Source organism: Eptesicus fuscus, chromosome 22 (genome assembly GCF_027574615.1).
Source record: "Eptesicus fuscus isolate TK198812 chromosome 22, DD_ASM_mEF_20220401, whole genome shotgun sequence".
Taxonomy (NCBI): Eukaryota; Metazoa; Chordata; class Mammalia; order Chiroptera; family Vespertilionidae; genus Eptesicus; species Eptesicus fuscus.
This window is the reverse complement of record NC_072494.1, coordinates 5,473,807-5,498,529: the sequence shown is the minus strand read 5'-3', so window position 1 is coordinate 5,498,529 and position 24,723 is coordinate 5,473,807. Positions and strand designations below refer to the sequence as shown.

The following is a 24,723-nucleotide window of genomic DNA, read 5'->3' as shown; positions in this document are numbered from 1 at the left end:
CAAGAGCTGTTCTTCTAAAGAGCTTGTCCTATGCTCGATGCATCGTGTAGGCTAATAGAGCTTGTCCATCTCTAATCACGCTAACGTTTGAGACAATCCTGCAAAACACGTGGGGGAGAACTTTGAAAACCAAAGACACAACACTGTGCCTTGGAGTCACACCACGCCGATTCAAACTACTCACTCGGTCAAGTCTCCGTTGTCGTCATCGCGCCTGGCTCTGTCACTCCGCGTTCCTCTTCCCTCTGTAAATCACTGAGGGCGACAAGGGAGGGGGGAGCCACACGATGCGTGAGGTAGGCAGATGTTTTCTTACATTAAAAAGCCCTCAAACGGCTCTGAGGCTTAGATCAGTGTTTGGATCTGAAATGTTCTTTCACAGGGAGGAGGAACCAGCAATTAAGAAAAGGGCAAGCCAAAACTGGTTTGGCTCAGTGAATAGAGCGTCGGCCTGCGGACTGAAAAGTCGGGTCAAGGGCATGCACCTTGGTTGCGGGCACATCCCCAGTAGGGGGTGTGCAGGAGGCAGCTGATCGATGTTTCTCTCTCATCAATGTTTCTAGCTCTCGATCCCTCTCCCTTCCTCTCTATAAAAAAATCAATAAAATATATATATATATATAAATATATATATTTTTTTTTTTTTTAAAAAAGAAAAGGGCAAGAAGAAACCGACTGGCGGAGTGTAACTAAGCAGGGCGCCTGGGCCCGGCTTCATGAAACGAACGCTCCCAGAGAAGAGCCTCTCTGAGCTCAGAGCTCAGACTGCAAACGCAGAGGGAAGAACCTCCCTCTCCACTGCAGGCCAGCACTGTGAGCTCAGGGAGCTCCAGAGCGTCAGTGGTTCAGGGAGAACATTGTGTAGAGAACACGTAAGCCAGGGAGTTGTGAAGAGGAAACGTCCCCCCAAGCTCCCTGGGATGAGTAGGAGACGCTGACACAGCGGGGCGCTGAGACCACGGACCACCGCGTGATGGCAGGCGCAGCGCTGAGTCTACCTCGGGTGAAAGCTGTCCCCTCGAATGGATGGTTCTGCCTCTCCCTCCAACCCGCACCACATTTCCAGCATCAAAGCAGCCTCCTTGAATTAGACCTTGGTTCTCACACCTTAGCGTGCCTTAGGGTCACTTGGCAGGCTCATTAAAACAAAGCTTGCTGGGCCCCCATCTCAGGAATTCCGGTTCAGTAGGTCTATGGAGGAACCTGGAAACCGCACCTCTAAGAAGGTCCCAGAGGTTGCCATGCTGTGGGCCCTGGGACCACGGTTGGGAACCAACAAAGGTATCCTGAGGACCACAGCGAAAATGTAAATACCTCAGACGTAGCACGTTAGATGACACATACAAAGTGTGACAGGAGCTTAAGCTGACCCTGAGTTAATAATACCAGTAACGATCATTTATCCAGTGCTGATTATGGGTCTTATGTCCAACAGTTTACATCTCACTTCATCCTCGTAACATCTTACAAGGCGATGATTCATTCCAATTTTCAGATGAGGAAACCTAGGCTGGGAGATCATTGAAGCAACTTGCCTAAGGGCAAGTGATAGGGGCAGGATTTGAACCCAGCTCTGTCTTTTTTAAAAGATCCATTTATGCTGTTGAGCCCTGGCCTGGTGGCTCAGTTGGTTGAAGCATCATCCCATACGCCAAAAGGCTGCAGCTTCAGTTCCAGGCCAGGGCACGTACCTAGTTTGCAGGTTCGATTACCGGTCAGGGGCGCGTAGGGGAGGCAACTGATCGATGTTTCTCTCTCATATCAATGTGTGTGTGTATCTCTCTCTGTCTGTCTCTGTCTCTCTCTCTCCTCTTCCCTCCCTTCCACTCTCTCTAAAAAATCAATGGAAAAATCCTCGGGTGAGGATTAACAGAAAAAACACACACAAAACAACGTGTAATCATGGAAATAGTTTCCAAGAATGCAGACCTAGGCCCATAGACCCTTCCCTGAAGACTAGGTCATTAGCACCTGGGGAGCTCTTTAAAAGCCGTTTTTTAATAATGTAGAAGTTTTCACAGCTGGTTTTTAATAAGTGAGGCCTGTTTCCCTGCAGCCACCGGAAGGAGAAACCCTTTAAACAGTCACAGGGACTGTGCTTGTTCCAGGCCCGCGGTGCCCTGCTGAGCTCAGAGGAGCACTGGGCTGGGAGCGGAGGCAGAGAGCAGGTGACGGGGAGAGAGAGACTCGGCCCCGATCCCTGCCCGTGGACGGGGGTCGGATGGGAAGCTGGCCCAGACTGGGGGCAGCCGGGTGGGGCTTGCTGGTGGGAAGACCTCATTTCTACTCACATGCTCTGAAGTCAGCCATGTCCGACTGGGCATATGTGCACATGCACGCAGGTCCTGTCTGCGGTCTGGGGTTTATATCACTCCCCTGGAGATGGGAGTCCTGAGGCCCCAAACCAAGCCGCCCCTCGAAGAGCGTGGCACGCATTTCTCCTGAAGTAGCACATGCCACAGACTGGGTTGGCACGCATGGCTCTGTGTGGTCATCTCCACAGCCTGGCCCCACGGTGGCCTCCATGGGGCGCCCAGAGTGGCCTCGACGGGATCAGCCCAGAGCACATCCAAGGAGGCAGAGAGCGCTATCTTGATCCCAGTCTCCCTCTCAGCACCCCTTTTCCGCCCCTGGGCTCATCCGTCCATGCACACGGGAAGCAGACACCCTAGCATTTGTCTCCCTGATTAATTGAAGAGTCAGCTTTGATCCTGACTTCATTGTCGCCCTAAAAGGCAACGAGAAAGTCCCCTTCTATTTCATCCATGAGAAAAATGACTTACCCATTCCAAGTGTACTTCCAGAGCAGGTGACTGCAATAAATAAAAACACGGCATTTCACATATACTTATTGATATGTTTAAGGTGATACAACTTAAGAAAGAATAAAGGGAAAGTAAACCAAAGAATGAATGAGTGCCCAGCCGACGTGTCTCGGTGGTTGAACATCGACCTATGAACCAGGAAGTCACGGTTCGATCCCTGGTCTAGCCCCATGCCCGGGTTGCAGGCTGGATCCCCAGTAGGGGGCGTGCAGGAGGCAACTGATCAATGATTCTCATCATTGATGTTTCTATCTCTCTCTCCCTCTCCCTTCTGCTCTAAAATCAATAAAAAAATATATATTTTTAAAAAGAACGAATGAGAACCAATCTGGGTGATAGGAGAAGGAGATAACTACTAGCAGTCTGACCTTGGGCAAGTCACTTAACTACTCGGTGCCTCAGTTTACCTATAAGGGGTAAGGAGAAGAATGCCAACTTCATAGGGTTATTATAAAAATCAATTAATACATCTAAACCCTTATAATAGTTGCAGCACATAGTCAATAGCTATTAGTCATTATTATCATTTACAATATTGTCCTAATTATCAGAGTAACGCATCACTGACACTGAAGAAGAAAAAAAAAAAACACTAAAAACAACACCAAAAAATGTCCCCCAAATGCATGGTTTTTACCAGGGAAACAGCATTGAGATATTGAATGTGAAAATACTTGACACATTTTAAAACACTTGGTAGAGCCCTAGCCAGTTTGGGTCAGTGGATAGAGCGTCAGCCAGAGGACTGAAGGGTCCCGGTTTCAATTCTGGTCAAGGGCACGTACCTCAGGTGCAGGCTCCATCCCAGCCCCAGTCGGGGCACGTACAGGAGGCAGCCATCGATGTGTCTTCTCACATCCCTGGTTCTCTCTGTCTGTCTCTCCCTTACCCTTCCACTCTCTCAAAAAATTAATGGAAAAATATCCTCCGGTGAGGATTAACAAAAAATAAATAAATAATAAAGTAAAACACTCGATAGACTGTAAAACTTTATGCAGCTATAATGAAATCCTGTGATGAGCTGGAAGCTCTTCCTCCTCAGGGCACATCCCCACCCCAGCAACCTAATCCTGTCACTTCCCAGAGGGCCCTGCTTTGGGCCAGCACGTCCTGTGGACAAGATAATGAAAAAATAGGGAATCGGAGCATGACAGCCAAGGACAGGGAGGACGCCCCCTGCCGAGAGCCTGGCCGGGCTCCATCCCCGGAGCCCTCCCGAGCCTCTGTCACCTCCACGGAATTGGACATTTCAGATTCTGCTTCTCAGCGAAGATCGCTGAGCCAAGATTGACTCCTCTTCCTGTGTTCGAAGGCTTCATCATCTCTTTTCTTTTTTCTTTCTTTCTTTCTTTTTTTTTTTTAGAAGTTTATGAAAAGTATATGAGTCTGCCTGGGCATGGTAGCAGGAGGGAGGGGCTGGAACACGGGGCAGGGAACCGTGAGATGGCACTTGCTCACTGTTCGGATTTGTGATCACACACTGCCAAGCCCAGCTTAGGACTTAGAAATTCGTGTGTTTTTTTTTTCTGATCCCCCAACTCTTCTTCAGTCACAAGACTGAACCTGTACAACGAAAAGTTAAACTGTCTTAATGTCCAACGTTCCAGGGTGTCTATCGTTATCTCTAAGACTGTGTTAAAAAATAAAAACCTGTCCCCAAATCTGAAAGCAGGAACTCGTTTAAAAATCGCCTTTACTATTTAAGCAGCGAACATCCGAACATCCGGTCCTTTTCCTGAAGGAGAGAGGAGGAGGGGAGACGGAGCGTCTCCCAATCAAATAACAACGAAGCATCACAATTCCCAAGAAGCCAGGGGTTCCCAGGTGCCAGCGTCTGCCTGCAGGATGTGGAAATGGCATACCCTCTTGTTAATTATGTTTTAAAATGTATTTTACAGAGAGAGGAAGGAAGAAGGAGAGAGAGAGAGAGAGAAAGAGAGAGAGAGAGAGAGAGAGAGAGAGAGAGAGAGAGAGAGACATCGGCTGCCTCCTGCACGCCCCACACTGGGCATCGAGCCCGCAACCCGGGTAGGTGCCCTGGCCGGGGAATCGAACCATGAGCTCCTGGTTCACGGGTCGATGCTCAGCCAACTGAGCCATGCCGGCCGGGGCATCATACCCTCTTTGACCTTCTCTCCCGCAGGGAAGGGTGAGTGGCCCTGCGTCTTCCTTCACAGATCGTGCTGAGGGTTCGTTTCAAGTCGAGTCCTACCTAACTTGCTCTACCTGAATATATTTTTTTGGGACAGAAGGTGAGCTTCAGTCCTGTCTCCGCCACCGGCGAGACCATCACGGTATACACGTCCCCGCAGGGTATCTCCGGGACGTCGCAGAAGCTGAGGCCGGCGCTGGGGGAGCAGGTGAAAACGCCTTTGGAGCCGTGGAGGTCAGTGCTGTAGTTGGCGGAGCCCCGCGCGGCTCGCCAGCCGACCCGGATGCCATTAGGGCCCAGCCTGTACAGTTTCACCCCCAGCGGGCAGCAGGCACCTGAAGGGGGACAAAGAGACACACACACACACCCCGCTTATTCCCCCATCGCACACACGTGGCCTTTATTGCTACGGGGAAACCGTACAAGCAGCTTATGCTAAGGGGCATGTGACAAGAGCAAGATTTGAAGAGGTACTGAGTTCTTCCCACGGTGGGCCACGTGGTTAGAGATCCATGTGTAAAAACAGTTAAGTAAATGCACTAGACTGTAAGAAAGAAGAGAGAGCCCTGACCGGTTTGGCTCAGTGGATAGAGCATCGGCCTGCGGACTCAAGGGTCCCAGGTTCGGTTCCGGTCAAGGGCATGTACCTTGGTTGCAGGCACATCCCCAGTGGGGAGTGTGCAGGAGGCAGCTGATCGATGTTTCTCTCTCATCGATGTTTCTCTCTATCCCTCTCCCTTCCTCTCTGTAAAAAAATCAATAAAATACATTAAAAAAAAAAAGAAGAAGAAGAGAGAAAAACAGACAAGAGGAGACATCCATGTGTGTGGATTTTCTTTTCTTTTGTCCATCACCAGGGGCATGAATCTTTAAGAGAGCACCATGGTGAGTCCAAAAGTCACCCCTGGCCGATACGAGGTGTAGGTGAGTCCGAAGTTCTAAGTCAAAGGCACAGAGTCCTTGTCAAGAGCCTTCCTACTGCCCTCGTTTCAGATGCTTTCCGTGGGACTGGATTGAAACATCATTGGCTGCCTTCAGCTCTGACGGAAAAGGCCTATGGTGCTGAGCTGAGCGAGGCCAGGGGAGCAGTCGCTCACTCCACAGGCCGGTGAGCAGCTCTGTGACCAGCTCTGCGGGTCACACTTCCCCCGGGCTAGCCAATGAGGCGCTTGTTCCCTCTTTTCCAAACGCCTGGAGCGGATCACACATCGGGTGTCAAGCAGGGCACCAAATAGTGGATTCCTCGGTAACTAAACTAAAGATGTTGTTGTGTAATAAGAAGAAAAATTCAGTTATAGATAATCAGGCTCATTTGATTTCTTCTTTTTTTAAAAAAAAAATATTTTCATTGATTTCAGAGAGGAAGGGAGAGGGAGAGAGAGAAATAGAAACATCAATGATGTGAGAGAATCATTGATCAGCTGCCTCCTGCATGCCCCCCACTGGGGATCGAGTCCGCAACCCAGGCATATGCCCTGACCGGGGATCAAACGGCGACTTCTTGGTTCATAGGTCGATGTTCAACCACTGAGCCACGCCGGCTGGGCTGGATTTATTCTTTAAAAAAAAATTGGGGGTGCGGGGTGGCGGGAAGGAGTGTGAAGCTAAGCAAAGGGCCATATTCCCAGAAGTAGAGATCAGGGTGAGAACTTAGGCAGCAAATCTAAGGAAAAGCAATGGGCCAGAAGACGGTATAAACCACCTTACGTGTTTGTAGCACGTTATATAGGCTTTCTCGTTCTGATTATTCCCATTCCTCTTCCCAATGTGGAAGCAGAACCAGGGAAGATAAGGCAGCACAGCTTATACGAAGCCGTGGCGTTAGACTCCTCTCTGCAGACTTGTGCTCCGACCCCTGGGCTGGCAAAATTATATCTCAACTCTCCTGTCCCCGGCCCTGCGGCAGACACGACTAGCTGGTCAGGGAGCTCTTTCCCAGGAGAAACGGCGTCTTTCTATGTGAGAAGGAAGGCTTACGCCTGGACTCCAGATCGATAGTCAAGGCCCTTATGGATGCCGTAGAGCTGGGTTGAGGATCCACTTACTAGAGGCGTAGCGTTGGTAGGCGCAGTCTGCCGTCAGCCCGGTGGCGCTAATTGCTTTTAAGGCCACTGTGTAATTGACGCCGCACGTGACGCATCCCAGGAGGCAGTGGTTTTGGTGGGTGTGACACTGAGACTGTCCCGTGCGGGACGCCAGGACGGTCACGTAGGTGAGGGCCCCGGTCCCAACAGTCCAGCTCACGTTGACCACTGACTGGGTGACCTGAGTCACCGTCAGGCCGGCTGGACAGCAGGGCACTGACACGAGGAAAAAGAGAACATAACGGAGGGTGATTTGTGGAAAATGACCTAGCATCAAAGGGTATGGTATTCAGCCTGTGTTTCATCCAATAGCCTACATTCCTCAAACCTTCCATTTCATGAAAACGTCCTTTTGTCAAGCAAACTCTCATGTCCTCTGAGGCATCAGTTAACATCAACTGAATATATACACTGAGTGGCGAGATGATGATGATCTCTGAACGCATAATAACCTAGCCACCCAGTGTATATCCTATATAATAAAAGGCTAATATGCAAATTGTCCCCTCGACCAGGAGTTGGACCGGCAGGCCAGCCGGCCAACCGCCCATGTCCTCTCCCCCTGGTCAGGCTGGCCGGACCCCACCCATGCATGAATTCATGCACCAGGCCTCTAATACACACACACACACACACACACACACACACACACGCACTGAGTGGCCAGATTATTATGCATTAACTGGCTGTGGGTAATACGAGGTCCCCCCCTTTTTTTTTTCAGAATAAGAAAATGCTTCATTGCCCCCCAGCATTAACAATTTCAGTTGCAAATTTCAAAGCAGCAGCTGCCTGCACCCCTCCTCCCAATATAACATTTCAGAGCATTTGTAATTAAATGTATTCTTCATTTATCATGCATTTCATAGGATATAACGGATATAAAAGCTTGAAATATTCCTAACAACCTAAGAATACCACAGCCAAGTCTCAATTTTCGTAGGGACCCATTGTATAGAATATAGAAATCTCTAGAAACTTCCCGGTGTACTTGGCATTGTCTCTATTCCACAGCTTTTTACGTTCCAACTTTTTATAGTCCAAAGTGCCATCAGCTGTTGTATATAAGAGAAAATAATGTCCAAAGGCTTTAAGTAGCTTGCTAAATTTTGCTCACACACAATACAAGAAGCAATAACTGCTTTCTCTCATCCAGCTCTTACTATGCAGCAGGTACTATGTGGAGAGCTTTGCAGGATTAATTAATATTCCCGACCACTCCAGGAAGCCATTACCCTCCTTTACATGTTAGGAAACGCAAAGACTCAAGAGGGCTGAGCCAAAGAGGTAACTAATAACCCAGCTCATCTGGTCACTTGTTAGTTGTTTTGGTAGATTGTGTCACGGGGGAATAGGACTTCAAATAAGTGTTCTTGCAGAGTCAATGTATTCCCCTTTGATGTCAATGCATGAGTGTATTAGAGTCTCCGATGTTTTTATAGAGCCTGTGTTCAAATGGTGAAAGCTTTATAAGACTGGGGCTTTTTTAATTGATTAGAGAGAGAGAGAGAGAGAGAGAGAGAGAGAGAGATCAGCTTATTGATCCACCTATCTATGCATTCACTGATTGATTCCTGTCTGGGCCCTGACGGGGGATTGAACCCACAACCTTGGCATATTGGGACGACGCTCCAACCAACTGAGCCACCCTGCCAGGGCAAGACTGGGGCTCCTGGAAAGGCCTCTGCGTTTCCTGTGTCTCTGTCACACGTAGGGCCGATCAGGTAAAATAGTTCATGTCTTAAGACAGTTCCTCGGGACCCCACCGATGCCGGGTGCCGGCCGGGGGCTGCCGCGTACCTGTCTCCAGCGGGACACTGTAGCTGGGCAGGCTCCGTCCCGCCTGCGTCTCGGCCACCGCGGTGACGGAGAACACGGAGCCGCAGGGCAGGCCGCCCAGGGCGCAGGCCTGGCCGGAGCTGCTGCACCGGTACAGCCCCTCCGCGCCCCGCGCCGTCACGGTGTAGGTGGCGGCCTGGTTCCTGGATGTCCAGTGCACGTGGGTCACGGAGAGGGCGTCCTTCGAAAGGCTTTGTATTTCGGGGCTGCAGGGAGCTGAGAGAGTTCAGGTTATTCACTGAGACAGGGAGAGTCAGCAATACCCCGTGTGCCCTTTGCTCTCAAACCCCCTTCCTCCCCCCAATGAGATCGGGGTCCCTCTCAGCCATCCCCGGCGTGCAGCCCAAATTCACAGTCTCTGTGTGCAAACCTTGGCGCCATTGACAGATGGTTTGGGGTTCCTAGAGCATCCGACTAACTGGAAAATGCTACGTTTGGGACTCCAAAAGCAAAAGGAATTGAGCTTGGCTGGTGCGGCCCAGTGGTTGAGCGTTGACCCATGGACCAGGAGGTCAGGGTTCGATTCCCGGTCATGCCCAAGTTGTGGGCTTGATCCCCAGCAGGGGGCGTGCAGGAGGCAGCTGATCGATGATGTTTCTCTCTCTCTCTCTCTCCCTCTCACTTCCTCTCTATAATCGATAAAAACCTATTTTTTAAAAAAGTAATTGAGACAAACATGTGCGGTCTGAACCCTCATGGTGGGAATACAGGCAGGAGCCCCAAAGGTAGGGGAAGTGAATGGCTGACAGGCAAAACCATCCACCATCCCCAGGGTCTCCTCTTTCGTTTTCTTTTTCCCCAGCTCCCCTCTTCCACCCTCTCTCGGCCTCCCCTCGGTAAGACGAGCCCCAGTGGTCGCACAGGAGCGGCCGTGGGAGTCAGCCTCTCTGTGGCTCTTGCTGGAGGCCCACCCTGGGCCACACCACCGGGGCGGGCAGGGTCAGCGAGCGGAGGGGTAGCGGATCGTACCGGTGGTGACGAATCGGGACGCACAGGAGGTGTTGCTGCCCCGGGCTTCGCTGAAGGAATGCACGGTGACGTTGTACCTGGTGTCGCACTCCAGAGCAGACAGGGTACACGCGGGGGCCGTGTCGTTGCACTCCACCACGTTGAACCCGTCGGCTGCCCTGGTTTCATAAAGTTCGGCGCCCCGGACGGGAGACCAGACCATCTCCACTCTGTCGCTGGACACCAACACGGGGTTAATGTCGCTAGGACAACAGGGAGCTGGGCGCAGACACAGAGAGGGTGCAGGTCAGTGCAGGAGCAGACCCTGACCTCCCCGTGCACGACTCTGTCGCTGCCCTCAATTATTGCAAGACCCTCCTAGACCAGTGGTCGGCAAACTCATTAGTCCACAGAGCCAAATATCAACAGTACAACGATTGAAATGTCTTTTGAGAGCCAAATTTTTTAAACTTAAACTTCTTCTAATGCCACTTCTTCAAAATAGACTCGCCCAGGCCGTGGTATTTTGTGGAAGAGCCACGCTCAAGGGGCCAAAGAGCCGCATGTGGCTCGCGAGCCGCAGTTTGCCGACCACTGTCCTAGACCTTCCAGCTCCAAGCGTGGCCTAAGACCCGCTACATGGAGGATGAATCCTCTAAGCGTGATGTTCAAGTGCATTATGAGCTGTACCCAGTCTGCTGTTCAGCTGCCCCTCCAGACTCCTGGACCCCCCACCACACACGTGCTCTCATTTCCCTGTGCCCCAAAGACCGCTGAGCCGGCTGCTGGAATGCCATCCCCCTCTTCTGTCTGACAAACCAGACTCAGTCCAACTGCTCCACCCCATCGGCCTCTCTAGGCTCTGAAACAGATAACGCTGGGGGGCGGAGGAGGGCAGGCAGCAGCATCCTATGAGCAGATTTTAGAAGAAACCCTCCATTAACTCAGCTTGGAGTGTCTCTGGAATGCTCGTGCCCCTCCCACCTGCCACCTGTCCTTAAAGATCCAGTTCAAGGTCACTCCCTCTGGAAGACGCTCCTGCACTCTTGAGGCCTCTTTCTCCAAATTCCAAGGCAGCGGTGATCTGATTCCCCTCACCCTGGTAAAATGTATTGCAACCCAGCTAGGATCGTTTTCTACATAATGATATTGTAGTGTTCTTATCTGCAAATATAGTTGACTAGTTTTAAGTCGCTCACTCCATTCATTCTTCAAAAATCGAGCATCTCCCATATCGAGCCAACCACACTCTGACAAGCATTGAGGATGAAGAGATAAATAAAACACAATCCCTGCCCCGGAAGAAGATGCAAGCCTAGTGGAGGAGGTTAATGATAGTACCAGGAATAATGATGCTAATAAACATGCTTGCATTGCGCCTTGTCACGTGCAAAGACATTTCATACTCATCTTCTCGTTATGTATTATTTGTCCCATTTGGCAGTGGGGGATACGGAGGAACTAGCAAGGTAGACATCATTGTCCCCATTTTACAGATAAGCTGGGGGTTAGGTTAGGACCTGAACCCAGGTGTCCCTCTGCAAAGCCCTCCACACTATGTAGCATCTTTGCATCTCTGTTTCCTGCTTTGGGGGGGAGGAAGGAATTCCTGAGACATAAGGATTGCATCTCCTTGGACATCTAGCACAAGAGCTGAACACCTTGGTGCAGGGGTCAAATTTTCAGAGCGGGGTTGAACAACTACATTCTTTCCCCTCTTTTCACTCCAAACCCTTGCATTCTGGTCAAGCTTTGGTCCAGGGAGCCAAAACTTCCTAGCCTGGGAAGAATGTGAAAGGAGAGATTCACTTTCCGTTCTTGGCCCTAGCGTAGCCCCCAGGGGGGCTAGTCAACAGGTGATCCATTTTACTGCGACGTGTAGTGGACTCGGATCCCCCTTTACAAGCAGCGTCAAGGGCGACTTACCTGTGGTGTAATTGAACACATCGCCCAAAGGGCTCTGCCCTGCCTTGTTGTAGGCAAAAACGCTGATGAAGTAAGTGAAGCCACATTCAGATGGGAAGTCGCACTGGGTGAGGGATGTGTTGCAGTGAACTTCCAAGCCGTCATCACTCTTCACAAAGGCCACGTAGTAATCACCCAGGTCCACATTGGACCAAGACACAGACAGGCGGCCAGGGGGGCCTTCTTGGATCGTCACTCCTCCGGGTGCACAAGCAACTAGGAAGTGATGAACCATAAACAGGTGTGAGAAGTTGACTTTGCTTCTTTGCAACTGTCCCCGATACCGGAGGCTGTGAACAAGGAATACATTGAACAGTATGTGCAAGCCAACGAGACATTCTCACACGCCCTAACATTTATCTCACCCCATCCATGCTAAGACTGTGTTGGAGACAGTCACGGATTGTTCGATATGTGTTAAGACAATGCCAGGATCAGCACAGAATGAAGTCTTCTGAAGGAATGAATTCAACTGAAGTTCATTCTTTCAAGCTCTAAGCTTCAGCTCATTCTTTCAAGCTCTAAGCTTTCAAAATTTTATTTTATTTTTAAAAAAATACTTTTAATTGATTTCAGAGAGAGGATGGGATAGGGAGAGAGAGATAGAAAATCAATGATGAGAGAGAATCATTGATCAGCTGCCTCCTGCATGCCCTCTACTGGGGATTGAGCCCGGAACTCTGGGCATGTGCCCTGACCAGGAATCAAACCGTGACTTCTTGGTTCATGGGTTGATGCTCAACCACTGAGCCACATTGGCCAGGCTAAGCTTTTAAAACTTTAGTCATCTCTAATGGAAATCTTCCTAAAATATATTACACGATTCTTAGCCTCAGGAATCATGTAGAACTTTCTAAATATAGTTCTCTATATAAGTCAAGTTCTCTGATAAGACAAGGCCGTTCCCATGATCATGTAGTGTTGTATACAAAGTACAGTGGTGCCTCCTGGGCTGATGAGTGTGGGGGGCTATGTCCGTGACACTTTACCCTGGAGCATGTTAGAACCGACTGGGGAGCTTTTACGAATTATTCATATCCAGTCTCCATTCCCAGCCACTCGATTTCACTGGTCTTCAGTGGGGCCTGGGTTCTGGACTTTATAAAAGCTCTCCGGATGCTGTTACCATGCAGCCAAGAAGGAAAACACTGGCTGGTTCTCATTTGCATTAGAGGACTAACTCAGAACTGCTGGGCTTTGCAAAGTGTGTTTCTTTTCTTTCTTTCTTTTTTTTTAGGACACAAAATTTTATTTAAATATTTTGGGAGGAGGGGACACCACACTTCTACTTAATTAAGAGAAACATTTTTATCAAGACAGAGGTCTTTTATGACTATTACTAGAGGCCTGATGCACGAAGATTTGTGCAAGAATGGGCCTTCCTTCCCCTGGCTCCCTGCACTGCCTTTGCTCCGGCCCGGAGCCACCTTTCCACCTTCCCATGCTGCCCAGAGGCCCAGAGCAGCTGGGGCAGTACGGAATGCCTGCATAGTCGCCATGGCAATGATGGAAGCATCCAGCCCCGCCCCCGGCCACTCAGTGTCTGCATATGCAAATTAACCCACCATCTTTGTTGGGTTAATTTGCATACTCACTCCTGATTGGCTAGTGGTCGTCACAAAGGTACGGTCAATTTGCATCTTACTCTTTTATTAGTGTAGATTATTTTCCACTCATCATGCCATGAATTCACAGGGAAGGGTTCCAGCAGCTCAGGTCCCTTTCCATTGGTCCTCACAGCGTTTCTCTGGAAGGAGGAGGCTGGCTTCCTTCTTTTTCTGATCATTTTCCTGTACACCTTTCAGGAAGCTGTCTCAGCTCTTCGTGTGTTTAATATGCTCAATCCGTACCTTCATTCTCTTGGCAAGAATCTTACCCTTAACTTGTTTGTTTATAACAATGCCCGCTGCGTGCCGGCTGACACTGTAGACTCTGCCAGTGTTTCCTGGTGGCATCTGTGGGGCGTTCCTTTCTCAACAGTGCCCATCCCCTTGATATGTCTGCCATATCACCTTTCCTGTAGATTCGCATGTAGGTGGCCAAAGGAACAGCTCTGTGTTTTCTAAAAGGCCTAGAGGACACACAGCGGGTCCTCTCCCCTTCCCCTGGGCGTTAGTCATTTTGGCCAAAAGAAAAGTGAAAGTGTGTTTCCGCTCTCTCCCTCTCTTAGCTCCTCCTAATCATTTCCAATGCGCCATCCACATTGAATTAGAGTTGTTCAAAGAGAAGCCAAGTCACCAACTTGTTAACAGCGACTTTAACATAATCATGATTTTATTTAACACACTTTCATTATTATTTTATTTATTCATGACCTGAAGGGATGGCTCTAGGTTCCCCCCTGAAAATGAGTGTGCCGGCTTGGTGGCGGCTCTCTTCCTCCCTGCTCAGAAACCTTTACGTTTAGAATGACGTCATTCTGAATTTGGGGTAAAGTGGACATTCTTGCAGTTAGCTACATTTCCTTTGGCTTAGATTCGTCAAATCAGGCAAACTCGGGCTTGAATTCCAGATGGTGCCGGAACTGAACATCACTGAGCCCTTGGAAAAATTACCTAACTTCTCTGAGCTTCCATTTTCTTATCTGAAAAGGAGATAACAGAACCTACCTCGTTGAGAATTAAATAAAAGGATGTAGTTGGAATGCCTGGGACACTGTAGGTCTTCACCAGGTGTTAGTTCCCGCCCCCAGACACATAGCTCTTTCTCGATAGAGGAGCAAACCTCCGCATCTGTATGCCTCACGTCTTCGATAAGAACGAAAACGGGAAGATAGCTGGACACCTATTCAGAACGACGGACAGCCCTTCTTTATCTTAAAAAGGGGCACCCCCAAGCCTGGGTCTGTGAAAGGCGATGCCAGGAAGAGGCCGCCATCTGTGCGGCACGGTCAGAGCCGAGCACGACTCACTGGTCGTAGGAACCGTGCGGCCTGGCAGGTGAGACGGGAACGAAGCGAGGGGACGATCTGGGCTGGGAGCCGGGCCTCCTCTCTTCAAAGACGCGCTTCTCCCGATGCCCAGTATGTGGTTTCGCGTCCACGTTACTCAACCGCATCGGCACGTCCAACCCCAGGCTTTCCTTTGGACCAGCTCTCCTGTCACTTCACCTGTGTCCGCATGGCGGTCACCTTGGCTCGCCAGCCCCACAGTGACCTCGCTCTTGGTTACGTATCGGTTTTTTATTTTTTGGGGTGTGTTTTGTTTTTGTTTTGTTAATCCTCACCCAAGGATATTTTCCCATTGATTTTTTAGAGAGAATGGAAGAGAGGGAGGGAGGAGAGAGAGAGAGAGAGAAACATTGATGTGAAAAAGACACATTGATTGGTTGCCTCCTGCACGTGCCCCAACCTGGACCGGGATGGGGCCTGCAACCCAGGTACATGTCCTTGACCGGAATCGAACCCGAGACCCTTTGGTCTGTGGGCCGACGCTCTAACTACTGAGCCAAACCGGCCAGGGCCGTTACGTACTGGTTTTCAGGGTCACCGCTGACGCCGACCTGCTGGACCCGGCATCGTTCCTGGCCGACACGGAAATCAGGTACTCGGTCCCGCAGCGCAGGGCGGCGATGGTGCAGCCGCTGGCGGCCGTGCTGCAGCTCAGCTGGGAGGAGGCGCTGCGAGCCAGCGCCGTGTAGTTGGAGGCTCCTTCCGTGGGGGCCCAGGAAACCGACGCGGTCAGAGCCCCGCTGTCGAAAGAGACTTGAATGTCGGCAGGAGCCCGGGGACCTGCATTTTTGAGAAACAGTTAAGATTCGGCAGAAGCTGCAAGAACCCGAGTAAGATTTGGCCTAACAAGTGCTTAGATGGGAGGATGGGGGCCAGAGAGTGGCAGGAGGAGCGTCTACCCCAGGCTGGGGGGCAGGGAGAGCCGTGTGCGAGGGGTGACTGGTTTCCCAAAGCCTTTCTCTTTGTTCATTTCCCCGGGTTTTAAGTTTTAGAGATTTTGGATTTAGCCTGACTTTGCTGGGGCTGCTGTAACAAAGTGGCTTAAACAGCCCGCCGGCGTGGCTCAGTGGTTGAGCGTCGATCTGTGAACCAGGAGGTCACGGTTCAATTCCCAATCAGGGCACATGCCCAGGTTTCAGGCTCGATCCCCAGTAGGGGATTAGGCAGCTGACCAATGATTCTCTCTCATCATAGATGTTTCTATCTCTCTCTCCCTCCCTCCTCTCTGAAATCAATAAAAATATATTTTTTTATTATTTATTTAAATATATTTTATTGATTTTTTACAGAGAGGAAGGGAGAGGGATAGAGAGTTAGAAACATCGATGAGAGAGAAGCACTGATGAGCTGCCTCCTGCACACTCCACACTGGGGATGTGCCCGCAACCAAGGTACATGCCCTTGACCGGAATCAAACCCGGAACCCCCCAGTTCGAAGGCCGACGCTCTATCCACTGAGCCAAACCGGTTAGGGCAAAAATATATATTTTTTAAAAAGTGGCTTAAACAACAGAGATGTATTGCCTCGCAGTCCTGGCCACGAGAGGCCTGAAGTCAAGGTGTTGGCAGGGTGGGTTCCTTCCGGCGAAAAAGGCTGCGTTCCAGGCCTTTCTCCTCGGCTTGTAGACGGTGGCCCTGGGGTTCATGTGGCATTCTCCCTGCGTGTGTATGTCTGGGTCCAAACTTCCCTCTTTTTATGAGGACATGAGTCATACTGGATTAGGGCCCATCCCATGACGTCATCTTAACTAGTTGCATCTGCTCTGAAATGAGCATTTCTTTGTTCATGCAGCAAGCATTTAAACTGCCCAGGGGCACAGGCAGGGAACTATAAATAAACTCATCATACATTCGAATAGCTGCTGCCAGCTGCTCTCCGCTCTTCACTGAACACAGCGCTGGATGGCTCCCAGGCACGGCCCCTCCGTTAACCACCAAGGAGCTTGGGGCGAGCTGGGAAGTCTCACCTGTTCTCTGGTTGCAGGTGGAGTCATCCCCAGGGGTCCCGTTGGCATTCCACGCGTAGGCCTTGATGGTGTAGAGAGTCCCGGCGTCTAAACTGGTGAACGTCAGGGTGGTGTTTGTGGTATTCTCCTTCCATATTCTACCCAGACCATTGGCTCGCATGAGGGACACGGAGAACCCGGTGGCCATGTACACGGCTCCCCACTGCACGAGAATAGAGTCTGAACTTGGAGAGCTCACCTCCAGAACCGGAGCGGCCAGCACTGCAAAGGCAGAAACATGTGTGTTTGCATTACAAAGGTTTGGTCCAGGAGAATTCTGATTTAGGAGGAAGTAGTCTGAGGTGGATAGGCCATGTTAGGAAATAATGATTTGCTCTTCAAAAAAGATTCAAGGCAGAGTTTCATGAAGAATTGCTGTTAGAAAAAAGAATTGCCATTTAAATAAAAACATAAGAATTGCTATTTAAATGTGTATTCATTACAAATAGTTCATCCCAGGAATGGGGAACAGAGAAATTCTAATATTCGGCATTACTTGAAGCTGGAGGATGGTGAGACATTAAATAAAACATCCCTGTAAGCATCGCATAAGTCCGTGGGGTATAGAATGATTCGTTCTATTTTACTACCCCGACAACCTGTCAGAAATACGCGTAGGTGCAACTTTCAAATCTATTTTAAGTTATGCTGATGACAAACTCCACCAATGCTTTTATTCCGAGTAAGTCAAAGTGTCCTTTGTTCTCCCTGATCTTGATGGATAACAGGTTAAAAATAGAAATCCCTTTTTCAGAGATTTACAAGCAGGGATGCTTTTAAAGATGCCCAGGAATGCTTATTTTCCAAAGCATCTGGAGTTTAAATGCCACCTTCTCCGCAGATAGCCACATTTCCAAAAGACGTCATTTGGTGGCTTTTACTTCTGGGCCCTGAATCATAGGCACTCACGCCACACAGAATTGCATCACGCCATCCCATCATGCCATCGCATCACGCCATCCCATCATGCCATCGCATCACGCCATCGCATCACGCCATCGCATCACGCCATCGCATCACGCCATCACAGCGTCAGTGTAACTGATCCAGGTCACGAGCGATGGAGGAGGCGGGGCGTCCAGCTACCTGTCTTTGCCTGCTTTGGAGGTGATGCCTGGCTTCTGCCAGCGGCGCTGATGGATCTGACGGTGATCTGGTACAAGGTGGCAGCCTTCAGGCCCGTCACAGTGCCCGGGGAACTGGCCACCGTGGTTTCAATGACAGTGTCCCCATCTTTGGCCGCGAGGAGGTAACTGGTGGCGCCTGGCACTGTAGCCCATTCCACAGTGATACTGTTGCTGATTTTTGAGTATGCCTGGTCAATGGTGGGTATTTCAGGAGCTGAAAGAGATTTTGAAGTTGACCGTTAGCTAGGACACCTATAAGAATGACTTCCTTCATCATTTTACTTGGCAAACTACACCATTTTTGCATCATCCTTCAGACACAGACTCTGCCCTGACTTTCCAGTTGAAGAAGGAGGAGGAGGAGGAAGAGGAGCAGGAACAGGAGGAGGAGCAGGAGCAGGAGGAGGAGCAGGAGAAACAGCCTGGCCCTCGTGGCTCAGTGGTTGAGCGTCAACCTATGAACCAGGAGGTCAGGGTTCAATTCCCAGTCAAGGGCACATGCCCAGGTTGCGGGCTCAATCCTCAGTGTGAGGCATGCAAGAGGCAGCCGATCAGTGATTCTCTCTCATCATTGATGTTTCCATCTCTCTCTTCCTCTCCCTTCCTCTCTGAAAGCAATAAAAATGTATTTTTAAAAAAATAAAGAAGAAACAGAGAAAAATAAAGGCAAAGCTACTTTCCAGCAGAGAGCCAGAAAGCTCAAACCTTCCAATCAGGAATGAGATTTCAAAGAGATTTTTCCCACTTTCCTCTGGGATGGTTTGCACTTTCTGTATTTTTAAGAGTGAAATAAGAGTAGGGAATGATTGTGGGGAAAGATCTCTGAGAGGAGGGAGAGGGTCTTTGAGGGGCTTTATTCCAGAAGATTCTACTCTAGTTTGGCGTCCTGGTAATTTCCCAGCCTGCTTTGCCACTATCTCCACCCCCAGCCCATGACTACTCTCCACCAAGTCCAGCGAGAGTCCACTTCCCTCTCCACCTCTGCCTTGGCCGAGTCTCCATTCCTGCATGTAATCTAATAGAGGAAGCAGGGAGAATTGAGTTTTATTGTATAACCACGCCATCGTATTTTCTTTCATATTATTCTAATGGGACCATTTTCAGGTTGTTTTATATAAAATAAAAATCAACTTGATTCACCCTTTCTCTATCACAATACCTGCCTCAGGCTGCCCTGTCCCTCCTCCCTTAGGCCTGGCCATGGTTAGCCAGGGAGCTATGACTGTTTATGTCACAAGCTCATACAAGGCATTCCTAGACTTCCAGCACGGGGTGGGAGACACAGCATGGTCATCAGATTTGCTACTTTTGCAAAAATCCCACAGGCACAAAAAATGCCCCGGATGTTGATCCAACTGGAAGAAAAGGTCAAATGAAAACAGCTGGTTTGAAACAGGCGCCTGGCCTTTTCCGTGTAACGTGGAGCAAATATTTGCTGGGTGAAAATCACTACATGCCAAACTCCAAAGGAAAAGGCAAAACGTAGCCAGAGGGCAAAGAAGAGGAGGAGTAGACACGGGCCAAGTGTGTGGCTTGCCAGTGTCACCCCCTCCCCCGGCCGCCCCCGCCTGCCAAGCCCCCGTGTGTGCGTGGCACAGACACCCTCTCTTTCCGCACCAACAGCCCAGAGAGCCGGCCTTGGCCCGTCTCAGGAGCAGCCGTGCCGCAGGGTGAACAAAGTCCGCACTGTGCGCGGGCCAGGCATTCCTTGAACGTCACCCAGGCCTGGCCCCTCTGCCATCGGCAGAAAATGATGATGGTTCTTCAGGCCCGGGTGGGGGGCGGGGGAGAGGGGGTGTTGCCTGCCCATCCCAGCCATTTGCCAGCAGAAGCTGACTCTGCAGGAAGCGCCATGTCCCCGTTCCCCTCAAACGCGCCCCCCCCCGCCCCCGCCTACAGCATAGAAAGTCCCAGCAAGGACTTCCTCTTTCTTTTCTTTTCTTTTTTTTTTAAAATATATTTATTGATTTCAGAGAGGAAGGAGAAGGAGAGAGAGATAGAAACATCAGTGATGAGAGAGAATCATGGGTCGGCTCCCTCCTGCACGCCCCCTACTGGGGATCAAGTGCACAACCCAGGCATGTACCCTGGTGGGAATCAAACCTGGGACCCTTCAGTCCACAGGCTGATGCTCTATCCACCGAGCCAAACCAGCCAGGGGTTTTTAAATCTTTATTGTGAAAGTATTACACATGTCCCCTTTTTTCTCCCCATTGACCTCTTCTAGCCTCCCCGCACCCCTGCCCAGGCCCTCACCATCCTATTGTCTGTGCCCATGGGTGATGCATCTATGCACACAAGGTTTTTGGTTGATCTCTTCCCACCGGCTCACCCTCCCCCACCTGCCCTCTGAGATTCCAAAGAGGGACGCCCCCTTTCATCCCTCCCATACCCACACCCCATACCCGCTCCCCAAGTTCCTGGTCCTGTGTAATCTGCTGTCTTTCCTCTGCATTTGTGGCGTCTCTCAGCCCCTTCTGTCTCCTTTGTCCCCAGAGTTTATCTTCCACGTCAGCCAGCCTTGCTCCTGGGGATGGAATAGCTTCCTGGGAAAATGGCCACCACATTAGCCACTCAGACACAGGAGGCCTGAGCGCGCCTCCACGGAGAGAGGCTGGAGAGGAAGATAAACAACTAGTCGGTCGGAGACGAATTCCCTGCAGCCTGTCCAGGGCCCGAAGCCTCCACAAAACCTGCTGAGCTGAGCCGGCAGCGGCTCATCTGCCCAGGGGGAGTCACACAGGAAGCGGGTCTCAGCGAGCGAAGCTCAGGGCCGGGTGGTGGGAAACAGCAAAGGTTTGGATTTGGGAACGCTGGGTTTGAGCTTTTTACTTTTTTTTTTTTAATCTTCACATGAGGATATTTCCTCCATTGGTTTTCAGAGAGAGAGTGGAAGGGAGGGAGGGGAGGGGATGGGAGAGAGAGAGAGAGAGAAGCATCGATGTGAGAGAGACCCATCGACCGCTTGCCTCCTGCACGCATCCTGATCAGGGGCAGGGATCGAACCACAACCCAGGTACATGCCCTTGACAGGGACTCGAATGTGAGACCCTTCGGTGCTCGGGCCGACGCTCTAACCACTAAGTGCACCGTCCAGGGCTGAGCCATTTACTTTTGCTTGTGAACATGTATGAGTCATTTCACCTCTTCGAGTCTCCATTTTCTCCCTGGAGAATGTGGAATATTAATAACTAGAGGCCCAATGCGTGAGATTCGTGCAAGGGGCTCGGCCCTCGCAGCCGCGGCTTTGTCCAGAAGGTCATCCGGAATGATGTCTGGAAGGTCGTCCGGCTGTCTGGTCTAATTAGCATATTACCCTTTTATTAGCATAGATACCTACATATTTAAATGCCTACATCTCATGACGGCTATAAAGATGAAGGGAAAGAGTGTATGTAAGGGGACTTTGAAAGGTAGGAAGGGCGCGCGCGCGTGTGTGTGTGTGTGTGTGTGTGCGTGTGTGTGCGTGTGTGTGCATGTGTGTGTGTGTGTGTGTGTGTGTGTGTGTGTGTGTATCAGGGTGAGTGAATTCTGGGTTTGGAAAAGCCAGTCCTCGTGGCAGTGCCATGGAGAGGTACCAGGGAAGGCGCGATTCTGGGGAGTCGGGGGCCAGCGCAGGCTGGAGAGACAGGCTGCCTGATGTGCCCATTTTTCACTTGGTTGTAGGGCAGGATCCGAACAGGCACAGCAACAAACGATCAGCACCTCTGTCCTGCCCCCTGAAAGAGAAGGGCAGCCTGCCGAAGCCGGTTTGGCTCAGTGGATAGAGCGTCGGTCTGCGGACTGAAGGGTCCCAGGTTTGATTCCGGTCAAGGGCATGTACCTTGGTTGCGGGCACATCCCCGGTGGGGGGTGTGCAGGGGGCAGCTGGTAGATGTTTCTCTCATCGATGTTTCGGGCTCTCTGTCCCTCTCCCTTCCTCTCTGTAAAAAAATCAATAAAATATATTAAAAAAAAAAAAAAGAGAGAGAAGGGCAGCCGGCGTGGGAGGGCAGGCTCCACACACCAGCAGCCCTTCCCTCTGTGTCGGTTCTGTTTGGCCCGCGGGCGCGCTGATGGGAGAGAAGACGTTTGTCAGCCATTCCCGTGAGTCAGAAGAGAGCCCGGATGCTCAGCAGCTGTGCCTTCTATTCTCCCAGCTCAGGGGCTAAGGGAGCCCGCATGGCCCCGGGGCCAGACAGATCACTAACAGCTGACGCCAGAGCCCGCGGAGACACACATCCGAATGGAAACCGCCTGCCCAGTCGAGAACACACCCCCACCTGAACAAAAGCCAGGACGAGTCAACGGACGCCGGCCACCATCAGGACCCCGGCCGGCCCCCCTAGTAGTGAGGGACCTAAAAAGTGCCTCATTCCGGGGTCTCCGTGAGTGTGTCCTGGGATCTCCAAGAGGCAGCAGCCCTATGGTTTGTCCACTCAAAGCGATTATAACACAGTCACTCTGTATATGGCTAGACAGTCCTTCTCATAACTTTCTGATCATTTCAGAAGGTTTCTCAAGAATGAGTGAATAAGAAGAAAGCATAAAATAGTTTTTAAAAACCTATTGTATATGCATGCATTTTATGGCTCAGCCATATGTCTAATATCAAATTTGAAACTGCCTCCTTTATACTTCCTTTACTAGGGTATAGATAAAACAATAAGTTAAAATTGTTCTTGCCCGGCCGGTGTGGCTCAATGGTTGAGTGTTGACCCATGAACCAGGGGGTCACCGGATCAATTCCTGATCATGGCATCTTGCCTGGGTTGTGGTCTGGCAGCTGAGGGATGGTTCTCTCTCGTCTATGTTTCTATCTTTCTATCTCTCTCCTTTCCTTGTTCTCTAAAAATCAATAAAAACGTATTTTTTAAAATAATAAGATAAATCAAAATTATTCTTATGTTGAATTGGTGTGAGAATTTACTGGTGATATAATCGATATTTTAAGATCCCTCCAGTCATCTAAATCCCACTGAATATAAATTTCCATTCTGGGGACTTAGATTTCTAGAATGTACGAGCTAGAAGAGGCCTTTAGGGAAATTATCCATGCCTTCAGTCATTTTTTTTTTTTAAAGGTAATAAAACAGTGGGGTTTTTTTTAAGCCTTTTTCCAGCTCCACGTTACCATTGTCTCTATTTTAAGGATGCAATATTAGAAGTGTAAAGTATTTTTTATTAAAGTGGAAAAAAAGTGGAGAATCTTAAGATTTTAATTAAAAAACATTTCTAGTTTTCTGCTCTAATTCCTCAGAAGACAAATAAGAAGTTATATAAATTAGACTCCTCACTATTTATGACTGACATTTCGTTTTTTTGACTGAAATAATGGTTTTGTAATATTTTACTCATGACTCTATACCTCTTAGTACTCAATAAGAACATCTTAAGAGGACTTATCTTTGTTCTTTTGTATTTTTTTTGACGACTTATTTTTAAAAAAAATATTTTTTAATTCATTTCAGAGAGGAAGGGAGAGGGGAGAGAGAGATAGAAACATCACTGATGAGAGAGAATCATTGATTAACTGCCTCCTGCACACTCCCCTACTGGGGATCGAGCCCACAATCTGGGCATGGGCCCTTGACAGGAATCAAACCCAGGACCCTTCAGTCCGAAGGCCAACGCTCTATCCACTGAGCCCAACCAGCTAGGGCGAGGACTTACTTTTTAAGTTTGATCCATGTATTTGCCTTACCAGCTCCGCTCACAGACCATGTTAAGTGTTCAGAAAATGTCGAATACTTTTTTCTGGGAAAGGCTTTACATTTCAGGGTAGCCAAGAATGCACAATGAAAATTCACATCGAACATGGGGAGGGGGAGCTTGCATTTTAGAAAACTGTACCTGTTTTTGCTGAAGCAACCTGAAAAGGAAAGTTGGGAAAATTAGAACCATAAAGAAAAACACCATTTGGGGAAATGTAAAAACATCAATCAAAGGGGTAATTCGTTCATCACATTTTACACACGATGTGAGCCATCTTTCGCTCCAGACAGCGTGTTCATTTGCACAAGTCGCTTCCGCACACTCAAACCTACCACAAAGCAATCCTAAATAGCATTTAGAGGCTGGAGACGGGTCACGTTACTATTTCATTTTTTCTCTCCCTGAATCTGCCTATTGAACTAAGCCCGTAGCTACTGACAGATTTTTCAGAAATCTTTGTTCTTAAAATACAATGATAATTTTGTTTTCTTTCGCTAGTAAATGGCATCACATTTCAAACACACAAACATACACAATCTTAGTATGGTTCAAGAGTATTTCCATTTCTTCCTCCTCACCCCCTGGGCCCTAAAAGAGACAGGTAATGAACTTCTTTTTTTCCCCCCTCTAAATAGTTGCAGGTAGCTCAGAATGATCAGCTCACCATTTTAAGGCAGAGAAGACTGAATCCAATCAAAACCAAAGCTTTCTTGGGCCCACCGTCCATGGTGTTGGACACGGCACTCACAGGGCACACGACGGAGTGATGGGGTCCTCCTTGGTCCCCAGGAGGCACTGTGGGTCCCTGGGATGTAGGGCCCCGATGCTGGAACAGAACCTGGCAAGTAGCTCCGCCCCTTGGCGTGCTGACCTGTAACTGGGGCCTGGAGACGGGCAGGGACAGGTACTGCAAAGACTGAAAAAAAGAGAGTTGAAGAAAGCCACGCCACGCCAGCCGAAAAGCGGCTGTGACCTGGGTTTGAAGGTAATACGCAGAATGCTCTCCTTTTCTCTTCAAACAACATTTGCTTCTACATAGAAATGTTACAAAGCTGCGCAGAGAATTATTGAGATAGCCGGATGACCGTTTTCAACGTGAGCTCCTGACCGGCTTTATTTACCCCTTTTCACCT

The 24,723-nt window shown here is 49.6% G+C and overlaps 1 protein-coding gene across 1 annotated transcript; it reads right to left on the bottom strand.

Annotated features, from left to right (window-relative positions):
• Positions 1-204: 204 nt before the first annotated feature.
• On the bottom strand, positions 205-24,317 carry FNDC7 (fibronectin type III domain containing 7). Its single transcript, XM_054711870.1, has 12 exons — positions 24,255-24,317; positions 23,729-23,747; positions 17,856-18,110; positions 16,731-16,991; positions 15,286-15,543; positions 11,775-12,029; positions 9,870-10,127; positions 8,862-9,116; positions 7,023-7,277; positions 5,052-5,312; positions 2,784-2,813; positions 205-255 (listed from the first exon to the last, which is right to left on the bottom strand). The coding sequence occupies exons 1-12, from the start codon at positions 24,315-24,317 to the stop codon at positions 224-226; spliced, it is 2,202 nt and encodes a 733-aa protein (XP_054567845.1). The 3' UTR covers positions 205-223.
• Positions 24,318-24,723: the final 406 nt, after the last annotated feature.

Bases quoted from the DNA above. Each gene is read 5' to 3' on its own strand.
- FNDC7 (XM_054711870.1), bottom strand. From the start codon at position 24,317: ATGGACGGTGGGCCCAAGAAAGCTTTGGTTTTGATTGGATTCAGTCTT. The intron at 12,030-15,285 runs GTACGTAACGGC...ATCACTTCCTAG, and splicing joins AGCGGTGACCCTGAAAACCA to TTGCTTGTGCACCCGGAGGA. The intron at 5,313-7,022 runs GTAAGTGGATCC...GTCCCCCTTCAG, and splicing joins CTACCAACGCTACGCCTCTA to GTGCCTGCTGCCCGCTGGGG.